The 26,938-nt window shown below is 39.8% G+C and overlaps 1 protein-coding gene across 1 annotated transcript in view; it reads right to left on the reverse strand.

The window, feature by feature from the left end:
- The window catches only part of Pdk3 (pyruvate dehydrogenase kinase 3), a 64,293-nt gene that overhangs the window by 22,025 nt on the left and 15,330 nt on the right, over positions 1–26,938 (reverse strand). The window contains exons 2-5 of the mRNA XM_005370717.3: positions 20,533–20,674; positions 14,887–14,958; positions 8,626–8,810; positions 7,066–7,155 (exon numbers count right to left, since the gene is read on the reverse strand). Coding sequence (XP_005370774.1) covers positions 7,066–7,155; positions 8,626–8,810; positions 14,887–14,958; positions 20,533–20,674 — 489 coding nt within the window. The remainder of the gene's footprint in view (positions 1–7,065; positions 7,156–8,625; positions 8,811–14,886; positions 14,959–20,532; positions 20,675–26,938) is intronic.

The following is a 26,938-nucleotide window of genomic DNA, read 5'->3' on the forward strand; positions in this document are numbered from 1 at the left end:
AAAAAAGAACTCTGAATCTGAGGCCAGCTTAGTCTACACAGAGAGTTCCAGGCTAGCCAAGTAGTTCTGGAGAGAATCTAGATTAAGTGACCACTTGCTTGAAAAGTCAAGGCAATGTCACACATTTCTGCACTGGCTCTCCCATGACATAAATGGTCACATGGCTACTGGGTGTTCGGCAGCACTAAAACAGGGTATTCTTTACTTACGTAATTTAACATAAAAATTAAAACCATTTAAAAAACATCTCAAGAACTAAAATTCAGCTACTGGTATGGAATTTTCCTTTATACCAGTTTTTGTAAACTCTCCTTACAATAAATTCCCTAAATAAAAATCACTATTTTAAAATTAGAAATTGAACTTTTTGAAAAGATATTGCCAAAAACTATTTTTACCTGTACTATATTTCAGCTAGAATTTACTACTAATCTTGAACATGAAACATGGGCAATTATTATCATGGTCGGTAAATGTGAGTGATAGTCATTGCACTAATAATGCTTGCAGTGGTAGAATTTCCAGCAGATCCATCTTCAGCCATAAATCATTTTCAGAATTATCACATGGGAAACTTTAACAGATTATGGAGCTTATCTGATCATAATTCTGCTCCAAATCTACTCTCCATCAACTATCAGATTTTATACTTAATCCACTGGATCACTTGTTTATGGCGTAAGGAGTGAGACTTTGAGTACTGAAAATTTTTAAATAAACATGTCATAAACAATAATTTTAAATCTAACAGAAGAAAGAAAAATCTTATAAACTCAAGTTTAAAATTCCTGTCAGAACAAAGCATACATAAATACCCATAAAATATTTCAAAGACACAACAGCATTTTTATTTATCTCTTATGTGGGTTTGTCTGTGTGTATGTGCAGGTTCTTGCAGGAGTGCAAGCACACGCATGCCTCGGCTCACAGGGAAGTGTAAGGACAAGGGCAGTCCTTGCCTTCTAGCTCGTCTGAGACAGAAGCTTTTTGTAGGTTCTGGGAACCTGTACTCATGTCTTCATACTTGCATGGAAAGCACTTTTATCCACTGAGCAATCTCTCCAGCTCTGAGAATTTATTTTTTATTCTATGTGAATGGTGTTTTGCATATATGTCTTGCATACTGAGTGCATGCAGTGCCCCCACAGGCCAGAAGGGGGCATCAGATCCTCCTGAAAGTGGAAGTACAGAGAGTTGGTAGCCCATGTGAGTACAGGGAATTGAACTCAGGTCCTCTGGAAGAGCAGTCAGTGCTTTAAACTGCTGAGCCCTCTCTCCAGTCTAAAAATTCTTATATTTTTATTATTTTTAATAAAACAGCACCACACCATTATTTTCATGTGGTAATAACATAAGGCTAATCAAAACAACATAAATAGGTGTTTTCAAACTACCTTGCCAAAACCTCCAATTCTTGCCTTCTGTAAACACACCATTTTATCAGTTGTTTCCAGCTGGATATACTTGGTAACAGAGCAATATTATCTCCTGTTAGCATAATGCAAATAGCTGTTTCCTTAAAACAGCAAATAGCTGTTTCAAAATGAATCTTGGACTGGAAAGATGGCTTACTAGTAGGCACCCTGGCTGTTCCTCCAGAGGATCCAGGTTCAATTCCCAGCACCCAAATAGCAGCTCATCAGCAACGGTACTTCCAGTTCCAGGACAACACCCTTTTCTGGACTCTGCGGGCACCAGAGCGGTGCACAGGAATATATACAGACAAACACCCATGACATAAAATGAAATAATAGTAATGTTACAGATTCAAAATGAATTTGTCCTGCATCATTCCATTTGAGCCTAGCAGTCAGAGCTGGGAGTGCTAGAACACACCTGGAGTACTTAGAAAACGAAGGGAATCCCCAGTTCAATATTATCCCTGGCTATACCAAGTTTGAGGCCAGTGTGGGCCACATGAGGACCTGTCTTGACAAACCTAAACAAAGAACAAACGAGAACACCTCCCCTCCCCTGCCCCACTGCATATGCACTTGCTCACTGAGCCACACCTGAGTTGGGTACCTATTTTCCAAGTATCTGAGGACAAGACTGATAGGTTATCCATACCTTCACCTTCTGCACTTTTTTGACCCTAGCCACCTAAGGTGTTTGTTTAACAAAGATCATTCTGACCCATGTGCTCCCTTAGAAAGAAATTTCCAGAACCAATATGCCACTTTTTAGAAACCCTTTAAGTTACAAAGAAATATAATGCAATATATATTATTAGCCTCCCTACCCAAAATCCATCCCAAGTGGAATCCATTAGTTTTCCAACCTCATAAAACACAGCCAACTGGAGAAGTGCACACAAAACATCTAACATAAAAATGAAGAATCTCCAGGCTAGGCAGAGCCAGACTATTAAAATTTATAGTCACAGGTAAAAACAAAATGAAATGAAGTGATACAATCTACCTCTTAGAAGCTCAAGATAGACATTCAAGATGACCATGAATCAAAAAGAGTACTGAAGAGTATCATGATGTAGCAAGGCCTGCAGTGCTTGGCATTGTCTTAAGTGGGCATCAGTCATGTTAACCAGGAATACCAAAAAAGAAAAAAAAATGCAAGTAGAGAGGCCGAAACTTGGCAATTCCAGTTGCAAGCCACCCAGAACACAAGCTGGTGTTTTTGTTTGCCAACTCCAGTATCCATAGCTCTGACTGTAAACTGTTTCATGACTTAGGACCTACACAGTTATTTAAATAAATCTATTTCTGGAGCTAGAGTGGGTCTGGTACTTGCAACCTGAGGAGACCAAATTGAAAGCATAAGATATTATTTCTGAGCTGAAATAATACCATGCACTCAGGAGGCCATTTGTATGCTATCATGCTAAGCAATAATAACATAAAAATGGCATGGAGAAGTTAGCATGGCTGAGGAAGTCAACTTTTGTAACAAAGCAAAGATTTAAGTTTGTATCTTTGAAACACTCTCATCAGAATTTTCCATTTGATTGTCTGCCTCCTTTTACAAAGAAAGGAGTGAAAGGGTCACCATGGAAGGCTCCTCCCAAGGATAATAGGACTCACTTTACAGCACTAATTCTAGCATTCACTCCGGAGTCTATAATTCACAGATGTATAAAAGGAAAAACTAATGTGCAGAATAAGCTACAAGGAGGTGTGCTTAAGAGCGTTCTCTATTCAGTTACTGCTATGCTGAATATACCCTATTTGTACACCTTTATACAACTATCTAGTCAAAAATAAAAACAGCACTTTTACCCTCTACGTAAGTTTTCTGTAGTCTGTCTCTAAAAGCCTAAGTAGGTAATCAGTTTTAGTTCATTAAAACTTGTGAAGGCTGTAAAACACGTGTGTGCACACCAGCACAGGAATGCACATTACATACATATATGGTCATCTGGAGTAGACATTTAATTATGCTTAAACCATGGAAGCTCTTCACAGCTAAGGAAACAAAATAAAAAGTTCCAGAGGTACAGAACTATATTAGCAGTGCTCTGGGGGATCATGCAAAAGGACAAGTTCAAGGCCTGTCTGGGCTACAGTTGAGTTCAGAGAAAGCATGGCAACTTAATAAAATCCTGTCTCAAAATAAAAAAAAATGAAAAGGGGTTCAAAATACACTTCAGTTGCGCAGTATTTCCTCAGGACTTGAGAGACCCTAGGTTCGAACACCAGTGTTAAAAAGGAAAGCTACTTGTAAAGCTCCTGGACGTGAGAGAAGGGCACCACAAAGTGGATCATGAGGGCGTGGCTTTGCAGCAGCACATACCTGAAAGCACCCTCCAATTCTTCTGAACTTAAGGAAAGAGGCTATTGAGAGATGGAAACTAAGGAAAGATTCACAGAGGAACAGAGTGATCAGTTCTCCCTCCTCACCTCATCAGGATCCTGGCAGGATGTGGACATGTGCATGTTCTCTGTGTGTGTGTGTGTGTGTGCATATGTGGTGTGCGTGTGTGTGTGTGTGTGCGTGTGTGTGTGTGCATATGTGGTGTGCGTGTGTGTGTGTGTTGGGAGAAGTCGAATGGAGTATGGGGAGTAAGTCATTGCTTCATTGCTTAGAGCTGGACATGTGCATGTGGTGTGTGTGTGTGCGCATGTGGTGTGCGTGTGTGTGTGTGTGTGTGTGTGCATATGTGGTGTGCGTGTGTGTGTGTGTGTTGGGAGAAGTCGAATGGAGTATGGGGAGTAAGTCATTGCTTCATTGCTTAGAGCTGGACATGTGCATGTGGTGTGTGTGTGCACGCATGTGGTGTGCGTGTGTGTGTGTGTGTGTGTGTGTGTGTGTGTGTGTGTGTGTTGGGAGAAGTCGAATGGAGTATGGGGAGTAAGTCATTGCTTCATTGCTTAGAGCTTCACCAAGAATCTAGGTTTTAGTTGTGTTCCCCCAAAATCACACAATAAAATATAGTAAACTGTATTTGCAATACAATAAGCAGAAGATTAAAAATGGCAAAAGAGTAAAGATAAATCTGTGAGTGGGCTATGGCTGGTGATGTAGGCCTATAATCCTAGCTACTGAGGCCACGACAGAAGGAACACAAGTTCAAAGCCTACATGGGCCACAGAGCGAGTTCAAGGCCGGCCTGATAGACGTGGCAAAAGCCTGTCTCAAAATCAAGAGAAGGCTAGGAATCAAGCCCAATGGTAAAGTGCTTGCCCACCATGTCTAAAGCCCAAGGCTCAGTCCCAGCACAGCAACACTAAGCTGTGAGTATTGGGAGCATGAGGAGAAAGGAAGAGACTGGAACTGTGAGTAAAATGAACAAAGAAACTGATGCTTTATGCTTTGTGCTTAAGTCCCTTAAAGGTCATGAGTTGAATGGCCTCCAGCTTGTGCTGTTACTGCAAGATGACAGGACCTTGGGGGATGGGGTATAAGGGTGGGGAAGTCAGATCACTGATCTTGAAGGAGATTCTGGGATTCTGGCTCCTTTCTCTTTTTGTTCCCCAGATACCGTCATCAAATGAGTAGCTCTGCTCTGGCACACACCGCCACAATAGTGTACATTGTGACAGGCCAGCAATGATGGGCCAGTGACAGGGCACTATACCAACATAATATTTTCTCATAAGTTGATTTCCTCGGGTATCCTGTCACAACAATAGAGAGCTGACTGACACTTTCTGGCTTATTTCAAATATGTGTTGAACTACTCTAAATAATCTGCACTTAGCTTTTGGCATAAAATTCGCCATAAAAATGCAAAAGTTTCTGGTATACCTTGAAATTTTTACGCACAGGTTAGAGATCAACATAACATCATCAGTAGTTAATACAAACTAAATAACAGAATACTGCTGGCAGTAACTGTCATAAAACTTAAGTTCTTTCAACCTTAAGAGCCAAGTCACTGGGGAATTTCTCCTTGAATTCAAAGGATGTGCTGTAGCATTTCCTAACCTCTTTGTACTATAAAAGCTGTTAACTTTCATCAAATTCCACAGATTCTTAGCTATAACCTCCCCTAAAAATTAGTCAGATTTGATTTTGTAAAGAAACTGTGAGCTAATAAAAATGAGTGTTTACCCAACTTTACCACAAAGAATTTCAAACACGTGCCAAAGTGTATTATGAAACCCATGTACTCACAAAAGCCTCAACTATTCTGCACAGAGGCCTAGTCTTTTTTCATTCCCCATTATCTCTTTAATTTTGAAGCAAATCCATTATTTTAAACCATGTACAGACATTTACTATCTCCTGAAGCTTTAGCTCTAAAGCTATGACTAAAAACATCCCCACTATATCAGTATCACACCTAAAAACTAGACTTTGGGACTAGTTAACTCCAGTGTGTCTAGGAGAGATGGCTCAGCCGTTAAAGGCTGGGCTCACAACCATAAATATTTGTAGTTTCTTAAAAATTGTTATTCTATGTGTATGAGTGTTTTCCAAGTATGTATGTCTGTGTACCTGGTGCCCCCCGTGATCAGAAGAGGATGCTGAAGCTGGAATTATAGACAGCTGTGACATACACAGCTCTGAGATGCTATGTGAGTGCCGGGAAGAGCATCTGGGACCTCTTCAAGCAACTTAAGTTAGTGCTCTTAACAGCTGAGCTATCTTTCCAGAGCACATTTTTTAGTAATAAAATTTATTTAACAATTTTAAGTGCCTAAAATTTATCAAACCACAGAATATTTATAGAGCATCTATCTCTATGGGCACTCTAAGGTTCTATATAACTTATTGAACAAGTACAGAAGCATCCCTTGACCTTACATCAAGTACAGTTCAAGAGAATAGGCAGAAGTGTCATGTGCTGGCTGGAGCTAGTCGCTTTAAAACTGAAATAATGTGAGCAAATGTCTTCTGACCCAAGAGTGACCTAGGCGGCCCCAGGAAAACACACTGTACAGGTCGTCCTCAGCAGTGGCTGCTGAAGAGCAGTCAGAGCCCTTGATGGAAACCAGGAAGAGGCAGAGTCATGTAAACTATCAGCTGAGTGTTTCCAGTGAGATGAGAAGCAGAACAGGAAATGCAATCTGGGGAAGGAGACGGGTTGGGAACATGAATCTGCCCAAAGTAAAAACTGGAACCTGGTGGGTTACAGCCATTCCGGATAAAGCATTTATTTTAAATGAATAATGGGGAACCTGTTGCTCAAACTCAAAGTCCTCAGTTAATCAGGATTTATGAGTACCTGGCCTGTTCTACCCTGGGACTATTGGCATAGTATCCATCCAGCTAAGCCCACTTGCTGTATGGCTTCTAACACCATGAGTATACAACAGAAAGACATGTAGATTTGGAAAATGTGAACTTAGTTCCATTTTATAACAAGGAAATAGTTAAAAATGATAGCAAGTCAAAATTTAGAACTTCCTGGAATGTTTAGTGTTTAAGAAAGAACTACAACTCTAACCCTGAGCAATAAAGGAGAAACTGGTATTTGAGCATTGGAAATTATTTGTCCTTTTCTGATCTAGAAATATTTCATATTTGGACTAAGTGATTTAGACCTAACATGGCCTGATGAATCACAGACTACACAGCAACATAACCCTACAGCTGAGCTGCCTCAAATAAACCACAGTGCTATTTCTGCCATGGCCAATGATACTGGGTTGGTATCCTTACCTTTCACCACATCAGCGACATTACAGGTGGGATCAATACTCCCTATGTGTTTAGGATGAGCAGGATTAGTGTCACCGCCAAACAGAAGTGCTAAATGAACACAAAAGAGAAGAAAGGGGATTGAAGCACAGCAAGCTGGGGTGCTCGGGCACAGAAAGAAATTCCAATTCTCTAAAAGGATCTTTAATTTTAAGAATCATTTTGGCATCCATAATGACTCAGAGCAATGTAAAACAGCTGATGGGTGAGCAAATACATCAGCCAAAAAGGGGGGAAGAAGTGCTTCAAGTCCATCAGTTGCAGTCAGTAGAGCGACCCTAAAGCAGCAGCGCATGTCCGGTGTCTAGTCCTTTCTCCCTCAGCTGGTGGAAACTAGATCAAGACATTTCTATGCTCGGCAGCTAATCTCCCTGCTCAAGCCTACTGCAGTCATTTATCCAAATCATTAAATATTCACAACATGCAGTTTGGGCCATTTGTGAAAAACCTTCACTGGCAACACTGCAAATGCCTCCATCCTGGAGGTTCTTTTTCAATTCTGTGTACACAAACAACATTGTTAGAAAAATACTTTATTTTACTCTACACAATAGTTGCAAACTTTTATTCCTAAATAAAAACCTAAAGAACCTGAAAACAAAAAAAGGAACTCAAGCCAAATTTTTATAGGTATACTTTATATTAAATCATTCAACACTTGGAAAACAGCCACTGGCTCAGTACATTAGCTGGCTAGTATTTAGGTTCCTTTTTTCTATAAACTGTCATATAGTTTGTTTCTAAAAACGCATAAATACATACTTAAGAGTTCCATTAAATTTGTCTAAATAAATCAAATAAGTTTTAAAAACCAAAAAAAATGAGTAAAGCAAACAAAACATGCTTTGTTCATGCTCTGATTCAGCGAGGAGGACTCCAAATACGTGGATGCTTTTTCCTTAGAATTAAAAAAAAAATGAACCAAGGTGACAACACTAGAAATCAATCAAGAAGTTCTTTGTGTTAAGAAGGATTTTAGATTATAGCCCTGTCTATTAGCATGGGGAACAGACTAAAGCTCTCAATGTGGCATCACGGACTGATAATCATGCTTCCTTGGATTTTTCCTACCACTGCGGAAAAAAAGGAATTGTTTATATGCCCAAAATGCCATTCAACAGTCACAGTTTTGATGGTTTTAAAACTAAAAAAGAAAACGCATGTATGGATTAAGAAAAAATACTACCAGGTACATCAAATTATGGAGAAATGAACATGGCTGTCATTAAAACCAGTCCTTTGCCTCCACAGCAAAGCTGCAGCAGAGCCCAAGAAAGAGGCAGTGCTCCTGCCTCTAATGTAAGCATCACAGATGTCTTCCAAGGACAGCTCTGAATTAAGAACACTGATTAACAGATGTTTACAATAGGAAGGATTCACTTATAAAAAACTGAACTAGAAATGAGATTTCTACAGTCAAAAGTCTAAATCAGTAGATTAAAAGTGAAGCAAAACCAAGACTTTTCAGAAAAATCAATTTGGTTACCTTCTTAAAGCTGGACCCAACATAACCCAACTTACTGTGTTGGTTAATAAGCATGCGGAAAGAAATTCGGTTGGTATAAAAACGGTCCAGGAAATATTGGATGTTACTGCTAATAAATGGATCAAAACCGAACTTTTCCTTGTACTCAATCACGCCTTGGGCCATGGTAGGAACAACATCGTTGTGTCTGTTTCTGATGTTAATCAAAACATGGAGAAAGCTGTGTGGAAAGGAAACAAAAAGTGGTAAGTCTGGATTTCCCAGGCTGAACACATTTCCCACCTCTGTCTAGTTACCTTCCGGTATTCCTTATAACTATAAATATTATGTTTACTAGATAGTAAAGGAAGTAGTCAAAATATTAAAACCTAACCCAAGCTTTGGTTTGAAACTTACTACCAAAATTCCTTTAGAGCTACACAAAGTAGTCTAGTCAAGTTTAAAAATAAGTTGAAATAATTTCTTAGGAATGCACTTACATTTTGGAATTCTATAAATATTTTTTGACTAAAGAATTACAGAATATATCAATGTTTTTTCTAAGGATTTAGAAATGGAATCTTAAAGCAAGAGCTTCTTCTCTGAATAAAGAATGCCAAACATTTTATGAGCAAAAATTTGAAATAATTTCCTTCCAGTAGTAAAACATGTTAAAATGTAGATATAAAACCTCAATGATAATAAACTTATTTGCTGGGAGCAGTGGCACATACCCATCATTCCAGATACTCAGGAGGCGGAAGCAGGAGGGTTTAAAACTAGCCTAGACAATATAGGAAGACACTCATCTCAAAATCAAACACACCAATCATTTTCAAGTATTCTGGCACATTATTGCCAAGATATATAGGGGAGGGGCTGAAGAGTCAAGAGCACTGGCTGCTTTTCCAGAGGAACTGGTTTACATATTGTGGTGCCTTGAGTAAAAATGGCCCCCAAAGACTCATATTTCAATGCTTAGGGAGTGGCACTATTAGGAGATGTGGCCTTGCTGGAGAAGTGTGTCACTGGGGGCTTTAGGGTTTCAGATGCTCATGTCAGGCCCAGTGTCTCTCTCTTTTCCTGCTGCTGCCTGTAGACCCAGATGGAGATCTTTCAGTTCCTTCTCCAGGAGCATGTCTGCCTGAATGCCGTCATGCTTCCTCCCGTGATAATAATGGACTAGACCTCTGAAACTCTAAGCAAATGCCAACTAAATGTTTTCCTCTCTAAGAGTTGCTGCAGTAATGGTAAAATTCATAGCAGACACACACTGGCTCACAACCACTTTTAAGTCCAGTCCCGGGGAGTAACACCCTGTTCTGGACTCCACGGACACCAGACACTCATGTGGTACACATTTTGTAGACAAAACACCCATACAAATAAAATAAAAAATAAAAACTTTAAAAACATGTATAAAAATATGAAATACCACGACTTTAAGGACAGGAAAATAAGTCAAGCAATGACATCAGGCTCTAAGGCGGAGTGAGTAGCTGTGCCCCAGAATTTAGCATACTAAGACTATAACAATGTGGGGTCTAGAGAGATAGCTCAGCAGTTAAAGAGCATTGATGGCTCTTCCAGAGGATCCAAGTCCCATTCCCAGCACCCACATGGCAGCTCACAACTGTGTGTGGTTCCAGTTTCAGGGGATCTGACACCCTCACACAGATATGCATGCAGAGAAAAACATCAATGCAGAAGCAATAAGAATAAATTTTTAAAAAGAATGTAACAATGTAACTCAGTAAGGAAATGATTAAACTGATTAGGTCAGAGGACTAATCACATGCCAATTCCAAATCATAAACTTAAGAGTGAGACTGGGGAGATGGCTTAGGAACAATGTGATGAGGACCTGTACCCACATGAAAGCCAGGTGTGGCAGCACATCTCAGTAACCCAACAGCCAGAGGAGCAGAGAAAGGTGGATTCCAGGGGATTGCTGGCCAGCTAGTCTAGTCAAAACATCAAATTCCTGTTCAGTGAGAGAGCCTGTCTAGAAAAATGAAGTGAGCATGATCAAGGAAGACACTTGATGCCAACCTCTGATCGCCACATGAAAATGCACACATACACATGTATATGCATAAGCCAAACACAAAAATTAATTTTTTAAAGATAAAAATGTTGAGTGAAATCACAAACAATAAAGAAAACCCACTGAATCAAGTATGCAGCTGAAATGAAGAGGGCTGCTCTAAGCTTATTAGGAACAGGAGAAACACATGACACAATGAAAAGAGATGACTGAATTTCAGAACCACAAGAGTCCTCAGACTTGGTGAAGATGAACATCTTACTGAGAAACTAGGAAAAGGATCTGTATTAGTGGGGAAATCTAGGAAAAAGCAAGCATAAATGCCAATCAATTTTCCGGCACAAAAGCAAAGTAAAATAACACAATGTGAAACTGTTCTTTATTAGGATGGCAAATAATAAGCAGTGTAGGTTGCGTGTGGGTGCTAAATGGAACATTTTCTAAGGGCAACTTAACCAAATATAGCTCAGGTCCAAAGACGCTAATTCCACTTCCAGGATCAAGGCTGGAGAAAGAGCTGAACAACGTCAATAGTTGTTTTCAAAAACTGCTTTCACACACATGCATGCATACTCATACATAGAGAACAGGAGTGGGGGAGACATGAGAGAAAGAAAACAAAAGCTGTTTGGAGAGATGCTGTTTGAGCCAGCAAGATGATTAGGGGATAATTCATTTGCTGCTTAAGCCCGGTGACCTGAGTTTGGATCCCTAGAACCCATAGAAAAGAAAGGCAAAGACTAACACCCAAGCCTATCCTCTGATCTATATGCGTAAGATGACAAACACCTATGCACATGTATCATATACTTATACATACAAACAAATAATTTTTAAAAACTACAAACCAGTCTAAAATTCAATACTTGTGGGGCAAATTATGTGACCTCTAAGTAGAAGAATTAATAATATATGCTGGGCAGTGGTGGTGCATGCCTTTAATCCTAGCACTCAGGAGGCAGAGACAGGCGGATCTCTGAGTTCTGAGACCAGTCTGGTTTGAGTTCCAGGACAACCAGGGCTGCTACACAGAAAAAAAAAAAACCTGTCTCAAAATGCCAAGTGTGTGTGTGTGAGTGTATATATAAGTGACAACTATGTGTTACATCATAACAATGACAGACTCTGTACACAGCAGTGTCCCCCAAAGACTATGTCCCCTGGTAAGGCTGTAGTCATCTTAAGTTTGTACGAGAATACTCCACAGTGTTCACACAGATTTCTCATGATGCATTTCTCGAAAGGTATTGGTAATTAAGAGATGCATGATTATATTGTGAAACTATTAATAATGGCCAAGAACTATTACAGATACTTATTTTTATAAAATTTGCCAAGTGGTGGTGGCACATGATTATTTCCCAGCACTTGGGAGACAGAGGCAGGTATAACTCTGTGAATTGGAGGCCAGCCTGGTCTACAGAGTGAATTCCAGAACAGCCAGGGCTACACAGAGAAATCTTATCTTCAAAAACCAAAACAAATAAACAAACAAAAACAAAAAACCCTACACTCATGCAATATGAATGTTTAGGGTAATAAGGGTATAAGAAAATGTTAGGTGCGGTTGTCCACTAGGAATGGAAACTTGGGATAAGTTTTTTACTTAAGTCTTATTTTTATCTCAATGAAATATTTCTGTAACAAATATATACATACAATGACAGCAAAGATGAAAAACTCTAAATTAAAAGTTCACAATTAGCCAGGCTTGGTGGCACACATCTTTCTTCTCAGCACTCAGGAAGCATAAAAAAGGCAAATCTCTGAGTGCAAAACCAACCTGATCACTGCAACAGTGAGACCCTGTCTCAAAAACAAAACAAAAAAAAAACCCAAGTTCACAATTATTCACAAGAAATTTTACAATGGATAATTTTTCCTTAAGTACCTCCTTCCAATGTATTTATAAATTAAGTATCTGTAAAATGAAATAATGCTTTAGAGTGCAGAAACGTCTTTGCTTGCAGAGGCTTATTTTAGCGGATTCTCAGAACACCTCCCTACCCACATGGGCTTTTCTATATCCCTCATGATGATCAATGTGATTTACATAGATGACCCCCCAGCTGAACAGGAAGGCTGTCACCAGGACACTAGCTCACCGTCCACCTCTTCCTTTACTAACGCATGGGGCTTCTCAAGTCTCAACTTTCCAAACTAGTTGCATAAAGCCTGTAAGTTCTCAAAACTCACCGAGTAAGAACTACTGCCATGAAGATCTAGCACACGCTGGATTCAGTATAATCCATTTCCATAAATTGTCACTGATGGGAATTTTGTTACAGAGACAGGACTCCAGAAAAACCACAGCAATGAATAATTGTGTACTTCTCCAAATCTGTATCTTCAAATATAGAGCTAGAGGCCAGCTTCACTTTGAGGAGTTCAAAATGTCCCCAACTAATGATTTAAAGAAACAAAGTTCCTGGATTCGATCCATTTAATGTCAATGCCTTGAGTGACAACAGTGACTAGAATCAAGGAAGCAACTGTGGCTCTCAGAAAATACAACTGGGCCTGAGCTTCTCCTGGCTGGAAGCAGCCATTAGGCAGTATGATATAATGCAAAGAACCAGAACACTAACGAAAAGGAACCATGCATGACTCATAGGTGTTCTGCTATGCAGGGTCACAACCTTGAGAACATTCTTCACGCTTCTGACCTCCATAGTTCCTCGTTTGTGAATTCACGGGTGGGTGGGAAAATGCTCCAAGGTTGTTTGTGTAGTATCATACTTCCCTAATTCTTTCATGGAACACTCCGAGTCAAGTGTTTATCTCACAATTATATGGATTAAGTCTATACTTACAATCAAAGTTAGTTCTTGGCACAACAGACTACCATGAGCATTCATTTTTTTATACCCAAAACGGAGAAATTAGGGTGGAGAGAATTTTCTTGGGGAAACACCCCCACTCACAGCTATGTTTTGCTGGAGAACAAAAATGGAAAATAGAAATACTTTGCAGTAACATGAAAATTCAGTAGTCTTTCTACATTGTGATAGCAATTTGAGTTTAGTATAAACACCACACACACACACACACACACACACACACACACACACACACACACACACTTTTATGCTTCTCTATAAGAAAATCACTATGGTTTTCTAAGATCAATTGTAATACTCCATTGGAAAATATGTTTTAAGTCGATGGACTAGGTAGATAATTCATGTATATTTATTTCATGTATATATGGGGCTACTGCATTCTTAAAACTACCACTAGATGGAACATTCACTACAATGTTTATATTAAGCTGATGTCCAGTTCACCCTGACTAAATATATTAAGAATTATGTCATGCAGTATTAAATGAAGTTTCATTATTCTTTGTGTGCTGTACTAAATTCTTAAATTAAAAAAATTCAATAATGTCACTGTTCACAAAAAAATTAAAACTTTGGTCTGAATTCTAATTTTTTGTGTTCTCGTGGTATGGGAAGTCCTTCTGTCTATCTGTTGCTTTTATTGGTTAATGAATAAAGACGCTGCTTTTGGCCAGTGGCTTAACAGAACATAGCCAGGCTGGAAGAGATATATCTACAGAGAGAGTAGGTGGAGTCAGAGAGAAGCCTTGTAGCCACCAAAGGGAAAGACACGAGCTGCCAGTTGGAACCTTGCTGGTAGGCCACAAGCCTCGTGGTAAAATATAAAATAGTGGAAATGGGTTAATTCTAGATGTAAGAGCTAGCTAGCAACACCGTTAAAGGAGTGGCCAAGAGTGATTTAAATAATATGATTTCTGAGTGATTATTTCTAGTCAGGGCGGTTGGGAAACGAACGAATGGCCTCCTACAACATTCTCAGATGTATGTGTAGTATGTGTGCATGTTACTTGAGTACATAATTCTCACGCACATATTTATGGAGGCCAGGTTGTCCTCCTTATTCGCTCTCTTCCGTTATCTGTCAAAACAGGGTCTCTCTGAACCTAGAACTCGCTTATTTGGGTAGTTTAGCTATGCAGCTAAACTTAAGAGCTCACATTTTGTAGCAGTTTAGCTCCCAGCTTCCCTGGGGACTCCCGAGTACTAGGATTACAGGGCAGGTTGCCATACCTGCCCAATGTCCATCTGACTACTGCAGATCCAAATTCAGGTCCTCACTTATGCATGTTATGTTAAGCAGTTTAACAAATGAGCCATCTCCCCAGCCATGAGTTACAATTCTTGAGACCCAATAGCATGGGTTCCATTTATGAAAATATTCTTTTGCCTAGATATTTTTACTTTCGTGTAAATTGTATCATACTTACTTATCTAAAACCCGTGGGTCTTCTGGGCTCTTGTTTTCATATTCTAAAAGTTCAAGGAAGCTCTGCATGTACCTAAAAAAGGAAAAGCACCATTACCTGCCTGCCTAACATCCTTTCCCTTTTATAAGAGTATCCCAAGTTTTCTTTCAGGTTTTACCCATTCCCATACACAGCTCAAGTACTTCAGGCTAACTTGAGTCCCCCAAAGCACGCAGGTAGCTCCATCTTTCTCTTGTCAGGAATTACTCATCAGTCCCATGGTCCTATGAATTGGGTGCATCCCTGAACACATGGACTGAGTTAGGAATAGGTCCTAAAGCTTCCAGTCAGGCTGAAAGAAGTACACAGAAGGCTTGCTGGAGGTCTCTGAGGAAGAAACTGACTTCTCTGCTCCTGTACAGTGTGCTGCACGAACGGGAAATCTGCAACTGCTGCAGGCAGTATGCCACCTAGAAGGAAGCTCATCTGAAAACAAAGCCAACACTATAAAAACAGATTTAACAGCTTCATGGTTTCTAATTCAACTAACAAGAAAAGCTCATCCTCTGACTGGCCCTTGAAGCTGTACAAGCCAGGTTCAACAGTATTGTCTGCTATTATAAATGCATCCTAACTCCAGTGTACAGTTTGGTTACTCAAAAAGTACATATAGTTTTTAAAAATTATTTTTTTTTATTTTATGAGAATTGGTGTTTTGCCTGCATGGATATCTGTGTGAGGGTGTCAGATCTTGGAGTTACAGACAGTTGTGAGCTGCCATGTGGGTGCTGGGAATTGAATCCAGTCCTTTGGAAGAGCAGTCAGTGTTCTTAACTGCTGAGCCATCTCTCTAGGCCCTCAAAAAAATTTTTTAAGACAGAGTCTCACTATGTAGCCTTGGCTGACCTAGAACTTGATATTTAGACAAGATTGACCTTGACCTCATAGAAATACACCTGCTAACTGCCTCCTGGATTCAGGAATTAAAGGCCTGCACCACCACACCTGGCAAAAATAACATGAAATTTTAGTAAATGCCTCAGTTTGATCCTGAAGTGTAGACCAAGAATAAAGAAGGCTCCTTCTCTGAGTAAAATTAACTTCATCAATATGTACTAGAGAAATGCATTTTAGGCCCTCAGGAAAAAATTCTGGATTGATCTTGGTACTTCTCAATAAGAGCCAATACAAAAAAAAGTGTACAGCATCATAATTCTTGAGTCTTAATAACATGTGCCACATATGAGCAAAGCTAGGCAAGCTCTAGCCCTTTCCAAAGGGAACAATCCTTCGGAGAGGAAAGTTACAAATGCAAAAGGAGCCAAGATTCCAGTAAGAGTCACAGCATGAAAGGAAGTGGGAAGACTACAGGGTAGCCGAGGGGACTGTGACAGAGTTGCTGCTCCACATAAAGCCAATGCCAGAAACACACAAATATATGATCCTAAACTGGATTCTTACATCAAGACAGCATTTAAAAAACAGGAGCATTATTAAGATAACTACTAAAATAATTACAAGTGTTACCTATTAGGAAGTATTGCTATATCAATGATAATCTTCTAAATGTGACAATTATATCACAGTTTTCTACGAGTTATGACCAGAGATACATGTTAAAGTATTTGGGGACAAAGGAACATAATGGCAACTTCAATGTTCCAGGAACAGTAATGAATGTTTGTGTGATGTCAATCTAAAAAGGAGACAATCTGAAAGAATTTCACAAAAACACTGATATTTGGGAAGAGCATTCCAATGAGAAATCACACACTACAGGAGTCATGGGTATGTTCAAATGGCACCTCCTTGGAGACTCCTTCCTTGACTACACTTCTAAAATCCCTCCTATGTTGACCTGCTTCTTTTCCCACTCTCTTTCCCAGCTTTCCCTTTCTTCTGTAATGGCACACTGTTAAACACGGATGTTATTTTATTCATCTTGCTTCCTCTTTAATACCTAAGGCACAGCAATATATGATAGAAAAAAGAAAAACTGTCCAGACAAGAGGACTTTTAAAGAAAAAATGGTCACATCAGATATTTGGAAACAGTAACTGTTGGTTCTAACGATTAATAAGAAGGATGGAATGTACTGGAGGCTGAACAGTTGCTGCCCAGATGGCCTTCAGAAGGACTATCTTTATAAGGCTGCAGGGGCCTCTGTACAAGATTGTAGACCCAGACTCTTGTGCTAGTCACTAACAGGCAACCATGCAAAAGAAATCTTCCTTAGTAACTCCCTAGTTCTAGCAACTCCATTTTCATCCTGACAACTTTCACATTTCTTTTATGCATGTGCGTCTCATATACACACATACACATGCACAAATGTAATCATATCTCTCTTCCCATTCAAGATAGGAAAAGAGAACATAAACATGAATTATGAAAGGGAAAATATAACCAAATGTTATCAGTGAAGCTGGATAAAGGTATATGGCAATTCTTTCTACTATTCTTGCAATTCTTAAGTAGGAAATTATTTTTCAAGACAGAATATGTAAGAACAAAAAGAAATGGCATGCAGATAGTCTTAAGTAGACATGGACAATGGGGTAGAAAGATTTAACATTTACAAAGCACAAAGTGAAAGTCCTATTTCACTTCGTCAGTATGTGTGTGTGTATGCATGTATGTGTGTATATGTATCCTTTTGATATATATATTATATAATATCACATTATATATATATATATATATATATATCTCAAAAGGAAATTTGGTATTTACTCCTGGCTCCTGATACAGTTTCTAAACCTTCAAATTTACAGAATGACAGGTGTATCTTTTGTTACTCATAAGAAGCATCTATTGCTCACATTTGAGTTATTCTAACGATTTTGCTTAGGGCGGGGACTTTAGACACTGTCAACACAATCAGAACAATGCTACAAGTGACAGGGGAGCTGTAACTTTTGTTCTAATCCCTAAACTCTGTGGAGGTACAAGGTGTGGAAATGAAACTCTATAAAAACTCCTGAATTGGGAGACTCTGAGATCTTTGTGTTGAACACCTGGAGGCGCCAACAGAGCACACTCAAAGAGGGCATGGATGCTATATAGCTACAGCAACATTTTGTCTGATATATTTCTACCACTGTTGCTATTTCTGAATTATACCTTTAAAAATCTACCTTTAAATATAAACATAGTGACTTCCTGAGTTCTGTAATCCACTTGAGCAAATTATGAACTTCAGAAAAGGAGCATGGAAACTCAATGTCCAGCCAATTAGTCTAAAGCATAGATAGGGCATCTGAGGTGTAGTATCAGTCTTGGGGAACATAGCCCTTAAAATATGGGCTCTGTGCTGACTTCACTTACCTAGTATTGGGATTGAACAGAGTTGCTGCTGTTTGGAAAATTGGTTAATGTTGGAAAACAACTCAAAGACAGTAATTCACTTGGAAGTTCCTGAAGTAACTGCTATTTAAGCAATGGAAATGATCTAATTGCTATCACTTACTGGATTTATTGGATCAAAGGACTTTACCTGGCCTACCTAGAATCCTCAACACTGTCCCTGACAATGACTTATACTTTCTACAGCAATATTTCCAATGATGGTCTTGAAGCAATAAAGAAATCTCACACAAATAACTATTTGTTGCTTCTTCCTTCTAAAACAAGCCATGAGTCCAGAGCACAATGTAACTATGGTATCAAATGCATATTCATCGTTTCTCTGATCTTTCCCACAACCTAAGGACTATACACCTCATAGGAGTTTCTGCTTTTCTGGAAAGGAGGCTAGACAGTGAACCTGTAAGATCATCTAAAATTGTGGGTAGTGGAGGAAGTTCCTAGTGAACATGTAAGTATCAGATGAAGTCCTGAGTGAATGCATGGTGTTGACATGAGCACGGCCATGTCGAGGACACCAATGCCTCGAACCCATGGGAATGGCAGAGCCATCCCCTGTATGGATGTTGACAGTGTGTACAGAAAATATCCACTGAAATTTCTTCCTCCCAGATATTTACACCTCAAGACTGCTCCCCTACAGAGATCCCCTACCTAGAACAGCTAAACTTGAGCTAAACACCTTATTTGGCTCTATACAAGAAATCCACCTCTTCAAGTCAGGGATGATGTTGATGCAACTCCATGAGAATGTGTGACTCGACTCTGGCTTTTCTGTATGTGTCTATCATTTTCTTCATTCCTCATCACCTGAGTTAGGTCGATCCCTAGGCCATGCATGGTCAGAGCATAAAATAGTGCTTCTCAGAAGAACTTCACATTCTTGGGAATGCTGTTGAATGTCCATTCTCTATCAGAAGCCAGGCCACCACAAACTCTCTAAATTCAAGCTACTTTTCCATGATGTTCTCCTGCTCCTCTGTACCAGTCAGTTCCACCCACCCGTCAAGGAACAGCACAAGACCAAAGCCAGCATTTCTGCCCCTTTTGTTCTTACAACACTGTTCCTGATTAGCAACGTGTATATGCCACCTAGTCCCTACTGTCCTCCTCCTTTCTCTAGACGCTCCCATAATGCTTCTAGCAGAGTACAGCAAACATGCAAACCTGTCTAAAAACACACCACCTTTTCTTACAGCCTCCCACTCAGTGATCTCACCTAGGGAGGAAAGTCATCACAAACTCCATTCCCTCTGTGAGGGAATGCATGCTTTACAATCAGCGGTACAACTGACCTAACTTGGTTTTAAAAGTTTCTGTATGTGCAGATGCAGCACGGCATGGAACTGCTACTATTTCCATGTGAGGCTCCCCTGCAATGATTTCCTTCATGGAAAATGTTTAAAATAAAAACAAGAGGCAAGGCTGAAACCTACTAAAAGTACAAAACGTCTCCCTATCCAAAGGACAGCAAATGGGTTAGGACTTGCCTAGCGCTCTATTTTGTCAAAGCTGTCCTTCAATCCCTAGTAACTGGGCATGGTGGCACACGTGTGTAATCCCAATACTCGGGAGGGAAGAGGATCAAAAATGCAAGGTCACCTAAGCAACAAACTGAATTCAAGGCCGGTCTGGGATACCTGAGACACTGCCTCACTTTTTAAAATGAAAATAGGTCCACTGATGCCTGGCCACTGCACTGCCATTCCTTTATATTATTCTCTAATTATTTTTTTGGTTTTTAAAACAGGGTTTCTCTATGTAACCACCCTGACTGTCCTGGAACTCGCTTTGTAGAGCAGGCTGGTCTTAAACTCACAGAGATCCGCCTGCCCCTGCCTCCCGAGTGCTAGGATTAAAGGTGTGTGTCACCACCACCTGGCTATTCTTTATTTTTTTTTCAATGAAGCAACCATGTGTATAACAAGAGAAAAAAAATGAAAAGTTAAGAAATTATCTTTTGTTTCAAAGATACTTCCATTATACAGTTTTAAGATGAAACTTTTTTATGTTTTTTTTTTTTTTAAACAGAGCTTCTCTGTGTAACAGCTCTGGCTTTCCTGGAACTTGTTTTGTAGCCCAGGCTGGCCTCTGCCTCCCAAGTATGAGACTGTAGGTGTGCGCCACCACAGCCCAGACAGTTTTTAAATGAATAATTAGAAGAAAAGCATTTAAATGCAAGGAAAGCCCAGCTATCCTGAATGACTCAGTCCCAGAAAGACAGTATGTACACTTCTTTGGAAAATGGTGCCAATGCCAAACTGTTCCAAGCATTGTAGGGTGATGAGAACATTTACTTACCAACTCTGAACTAAGCCCACTGAAGGGCGGTTCAACAAGTTATCCGGCAAAAGGTTAACCTCTCTCATTGTGTTAGCCAGTCGAACAGGAAGCTCCTTACGCAGAAACATATAAGAAGTTTTTTCACATGCATTATCTCTACCTATTAAGAGATGAAAACAATTCCATAAAATTAACATCCAGAGACATAAGATGTTCTCATGTTAGCAGAATTATTACTGGTCAGGAAAAGAAAATTAAGTAACATAACAATGTCTAGCTAAAATTTTCTTCTCTGAAATAGCAAGTTTAAGGAAACCACTTAATTAGAAGAGAAAAAGAACATTTATTCCAAGAGGCAACTTGGAAAGCAATCTTTTCTTAACACAAATACGTACCTAGTGTTACCAGTCATAATATAAAAGTGACCTGGGATATAATTTGAGTTTGTTTGCAAATAAACACTGTGGAGCAATTGCCAAGTACAGAAACAGCACAACATGTAAATCCACTCCTGCTCATAGTGGTTTGCTGGGCGGCAACATGCTCCATTCATTCTCTAAAGGTTCCTAATGTGTGCCAACCGTTTGGTGAACTTTTTCTTCCAATGTTCCTTTAGGAAACACTCCTCTGCCACCCTGGAAGCAGACACTCTGTGATTCCAAGTAAAGGGCTCTAAGCCACAGGACTATTATGTCCCAAAGAAATAGTTTACAATGTACTCCCAGGGCAATGATCCACTATGACAAGTTCAAGAAGGCAAACACATCATATGGAAGGTCAGTGAGCCAAGGCAGGCATGGCAGTTGAGTAACATGTGACTCCTCCCATGTAGAATAGCAGAAATTGAGAGTAGAACGAGGGCTCCTAGAGGTTGGGGATAGTAGGGATGGAGTGGGATTCCATCAATAGCTACTAAGCTCAAGTTAGAAGAAATAAGTTCTGGTGTAACGCCGCACAATATGGCTAACAATTATGCACCACATATTTAAAAAAACTAGGATTTTGAAAGCTGGTCAGGAGAAAAGACCAGATGTTTAAGGAGACAAATACGTCTAAGATGATGTTAACAATATGCGCACTGAACATTATATGTTACTCCATTAATATGATCAATATGCACAGATTATTATATATCAGATAAAAATTAAAAAGTAACAGGAAAGACATGGTCAGGGAAATCTTCAGGAGCTGGTTGTGCATTCACATAAACAGGGTAGGGTGAAAGAAAAGGTGTCTGGCCACCTAAAAGAGGAAACCTGTCTTTTCCCTACTGCTTGTGGCCAGAGCAGTCCCCTAAAGCTGTTACAAACTTATGGCTGGGGGATAGGTGTGAAATAAAGGATATGAGTTTGGGGGACACAAATACCCTCTGGCCCCAAGTCAGCCATCTTGTGGTTGTGAAACATTTGCTAAGCTTTACCATGCTGCTGAACTTCAGCTGTCCGAATCTGTAAAGCAGGGCTCAGACTTTGTAAAGGCAACATATAATAACACATAACCCTGGTCCTCCGTTCTATATACTTACGAGTTTATTCCATCTCCCTGTCACTGCTGGGCCTCCTCGATGCTCTGCACTCTGTGGAAGCTGTTTTGGAATGAACCAGGCTAATCCCCTATATAAAAAGGCAGCATCCGAGGGGCTCCACACACAATATTTTCTTTTCTTTTTTTGTGGTTTTTTGAAACAGGGCTTCTCTGTGTAACAGTGCTGGCTGTCGTGGAATATGCTCTGTAGACCACACTGGCCTCGAACTAAGAGGCCCATCTGCCTTTGCCTCCCAAGTGCTGAAATTAAAGGTGTGAATCACCACTGCCCGGCCACACAGTATTTTCTAATCCTTTCCCTCACTTTCTAGTTTCTCCCTTTCCTTTCTACAAAATAAAGCTGGAAACAAACGTACCCAACTCTTGAGAGTCATCTGTGGATCTTTCCTTCCTTACAATCTGAATCCCATTTCCTTTTTTAACAGGTTAGAATGAAGATTGGTCTTAAATCATTATTTCCTTCCTTCTAAAGTGCCAATATTGAAGGTCCTTGGTAGGTAAATCTTTAATGGGCAATTCTTTCACTTTCCCCTTAGCACTCTGATGCATATGTTAGTTTTAAATACCCCCAAATAAGAGGGGAAGGGGTATAATACTCCAGAAATGAGCATCCAAACAACTATTTTCTAGAGGTGAATCTGGTAGTTTTGCTTCAAATATATATTATTCCTATTGATCCATATAATTTTAATTTTAAATGTACTAAAATGCTGATATTGCCATAGTTAATCTCATTGGAGCTATTATCTAAGTTAAAATATAAATCTGGATCTTTACAGCCCAAAAGAAATTAACTCTAGATTCTGGTGAAAAATACATTGAGAAAAGCACTTGTTAAAGTACACAGAAAATGTCACTGTGGGCTGACAAAGACCAGCTTTCAATCAAGCTTCTTCTGAAACCTATCTCTCAACAGCCCAGACTCTACACTTTATGCTGACCTGCTTAGAACAGTTGAAATAAGAACCTTGCTATGCCATTTTAGCAAAAATCCTCTGACCTTGATATCTGGCCTTCCTTGGTAATGACTAGATTCCTTACCCCCATTTTAGGTATCTAAATATTCCAGACAGTTCTAAACATGAGTCTAGTTGACCTAGTAAGAACCTCCCCAAACACTGATCCCTGTAGTGATATTTCATTTGGATTTTAATAAATAAAGCTTGCCTGAAGCTCAGAGAATAAAACAGCTGTTCTGATCAGCCTTACAGACCAGGCAGTAAGTAGGGACACACACCTTTAATCCCAGTAGCCATGCTAGTTTGCCACAGAAACCGGACGGTAGAGAATATAAAACAGGAGGAGGCAGGTCTCACACACAGTCTCATTCCTGGGGGCAGGATCGCCATTTTTGAGCGAGGTAGAGTGTTGGCTGGCTGTTTTGCTTTTCTCACTTTCAGGTTGAACCCCAATTTCTGTCTCTGGGTTTTTATTAATTGTGCTATAGATCACTCTTAGTGATCTTCTGCCCACTGACCCTTTGCCCGCACATACTTCCATACATTGTTCGTGAGCTAGAACTCTCCACTTGTCCATGGTGCCGAGAGCTGAGCCAAATCTTCCCCCTCTACTGTAAAACCACTACAATGAAGACACTTGAATAACATCAGGGCAGTGAGTTTGGCAGCAGGTGGGCAGGCAGATGTGCTCTGGGGCAATAGCTGAGAGCTCACATCTTGATCCATAAACCCACAGCAGAATGAGAGAGCCACTGGAATAGCATGGGCTTTTAAAACTTCAAAGCCTGCCCCCGGTGACACACCACCTCCAACAAGAGCCATTCTTATTCAAGCCACCACACCATCTTTAACGAAGATTACTAAGAATTTCTTAACAGGGAAAAAAAGTTCTGGAATGGAGAAGAAGCAAAAGACCCCCAATAAACTGGAACTGGGATTATCAGTATGAACTAAAAACTTCAAAAACCTAAGGGTTTTGGCAGGGGTAGCTAATAAAAGTTCACAAGCATAACTTCCCAGTCTATAGCTGGTTAGAAGCAAGAGATCAGAAGTACGGGGTTAGGATGAAGAAATGGCTATAATAATCAAGAGCTAACCAGTAGGTCCATGCCTCTCTCCTCTGAAACCCATGGGACTAGATGGTTCCAGAATCAAAAGTTCTCCCCATTTTTCAAAAGAGCACATGCTATACTTACGCAATAGACATCAAATACTATACAGATACAATACAGCTACAGTGAAATATATGAACATTTACATTAAGTAGAATAAAGTCTATTGTTTCAAGTCAAACCATATTCTGTCAAATAAGCTGGGTGCCAAAACTTAAATCTACTTTCAGAAGTTTTGAACCTCATGATTCAGATAAAAGTATATGACTCGACAGGACAGCAGTAAGATCTGGTGCTGCAGCCAGATTTCGGTCTGAATCTTTAAGCACTCACAGACTTTTTCACCCTTCTATATCTCATTTTAACCATCCATAAAATCATGGCACCTCCTTCACAGAGGTTTAGTGGAGACTAGTGTTCAACACTGAGCATAGATATACTCTTAGTCTTAGAAGTAGGCTTCATTAAATAGCAATCAGTAATGCCTGGTGATGATCAAGCAGAACATTTTAAAGCCATGGCCAGCAAGGTTAAATTGTCTGTTATTTGTACTATCAGTTCTCAGAGCATGACCGTATTCTAGGCTGCTGTGAGCCTCAGGCCATCAGACAACTCCACATCACATTCAAAATCATAAGGATGTGCTCAGTATTCCTACCATTTACGAGTTTAAATTCAAAGTCCTAAATGGTTTACCTGTCAAATCTGTACTATCTAGAAGACTTAACCTTTAGGCACGATCTAAGAGAATCAGTTTCAGCAAGTGTTTGACTCTGGTGGAACTGGGCTATCAGACTGTTACAAACCCGTAGAGAGACTTGTCTTGACATCCCCCATAGCACCTAGCACAGCACCTTGCCCATTATAGCTTCTCAATGACGCTTTGGAAGATGTAATCATGCTTTGAGAGGTTTATATTTTTAATGCAGAATAGCTTAAAAATTCCAAGTTTTCCCTCCTACATTCTAATTTAGCTTCAAGAACAAATTCTTTGTACTTAGCTACCTTAATTATACATCAGCTTAAATAGGAGCATAAGTCTTTTTCGTTAGTTCACTAATTAGTGAACCTAAAAATAAATGTCTGATTTTTAAAACTTTTCTGTGGCTTTCCTCATATACGTTAAAGGTATCTTATCCTAGATGTTGAATACTTAGCTTAAATCACGGGTTCTAGCAACCATTTTTATAATGAATGTATCAAAACCCTTAGTTTTTAATAAGTTTCTCAAAAGTGTTGTTTTTACATATCTTTTCCAGTTATTCTTTCCAATTATTTGACTCCATCCCTCCCTCTCCCACTTACTTGACTTCTCTACATTCCTTAATTCTTATTTTCTATTTTATTCTACTTTTATCTATATGCTTCCTCTTGTTTGATATTGCCAGTTAAAACGTTTTCCTAACATCTATTTAGAAGAGGAAACAGTGAGGAGGAAAATTCTGACCCCGCAAATACACGTGAGGCACTAGCTCACATTCACAGGGCTTGTTTCCCTCCCTGGCTTCAGGATCCTGACTCTCTTGTTTCTGTCTGCTTTCAGTGCTGGGGATTTAAATCTAGGCTTCCGCATGCACACTCCCGCTCAGTTCTTCCCTGTCCCTTTGCTTTTTATACTCTGTTCTTCCACTGAGCCCTACAGTCTGCCTGGTTCTACACAGCTTTATATTCACCAAGACATGTGAAGACTAGGCAGAGAAATTACAATGACTTTCAATTTAATTTGGGGATTCCTCCTCGTGGAGAAATCAAGAGGCAACCAGAAGTACTTGTCTAGTCACCTGAGAGCAAGAGTTCACACACAAGATTTTTCCATAGTAGCTGTTACCTTGAACCCTAGGAGACAGAAAATTAACCATTGCCCGGCAGCGGTGGCGCACGCCTTTAATCCCAGCACTCGGGGGGCAGAGGCAGGCAGATCTCTGTGAGTTCGAGACCAGCCTGGTCTTTTAATCCCAGCACTCGGGGGGCAGAGGCAGGCAGATCTCTGTGAGTTCGAGGCCAGCCTGGTCTACAAGAGCTAGTTCCAGAGCTCCAAAGCTACAGAGAAACCCTGTCTTGGAAAACCAAAAAAAAAAAAAAAAGAAAAAGAAAGGAAGGAAGGAAGGAAGGAAGGAAGGAAGGAAGGAAGGAAGGAAGGAAAAGGAAAATAATTACTGTGTCTGTTAACGAAGTGGCCTAGTAATGTTTTATAATAAAAGAGTCGAGGACATCTTCCATGATCTGTCTCGTTGTGAATACAACCCTCTAATAGTTTCCTGGGTGGATTATTGATGGTATCTTCATCCCCAACTTTCAGCCATAACACTTGGTGTGGCTGATTAGAAACTAGCAGTGGGAGGGGCAGGTGGAAAAGGAGAACAATGAAAGGAAAAAGCACTAGCGAGGAATGAAATCCAACAAAATGCTCCTGCTCATGTACATGTTGCTTTTTAATAATACTGGCAAGTAATGTTGGCGTTTGGAAATTATTTTCCCATTAATCATGTTAAATTGAATAAATTTTAACAGAACATAATTTAGAGTAGCTCTTTGACTTTTCTCTAGCTGTATTTATAAGACTTTAAATCAAATATAGTAACACATACTTTCAATCTAAGCAATAGGGAGGCAGGGGCATCAAAAGGTGTCTTCTGGCTTTCTGGCCTCCACATCCATGGACACACATGCACAAACACAGAACTATCACATGACCTAGTAACCCCACTTCTGAATAACACAGTAGAAATAAGGCAACATGGTGCATCAGATCAAAGAGTAGGAAGAAATACAGATGTATACAGAACTTAACAGAGCTGTGATACCTAG

The sequence above is a fragment of the Microtus ochrogaster genome, unplaced genomic scaffold (assembly GCF_000317375.1).
Source record: "Microtus ochrogaster isolate Prairie Vole_2 unplaced genomic scaffold, MicOch1.0 UNK86, whole genome shotgun sequence".
In the NCBI taxonomy this organism is placed as follows: Eukaryota; Metazoa; Chordata; class Mammalia; order Rodentia; family Cricetidae; genus Microtus; species Microtus ochrogaster.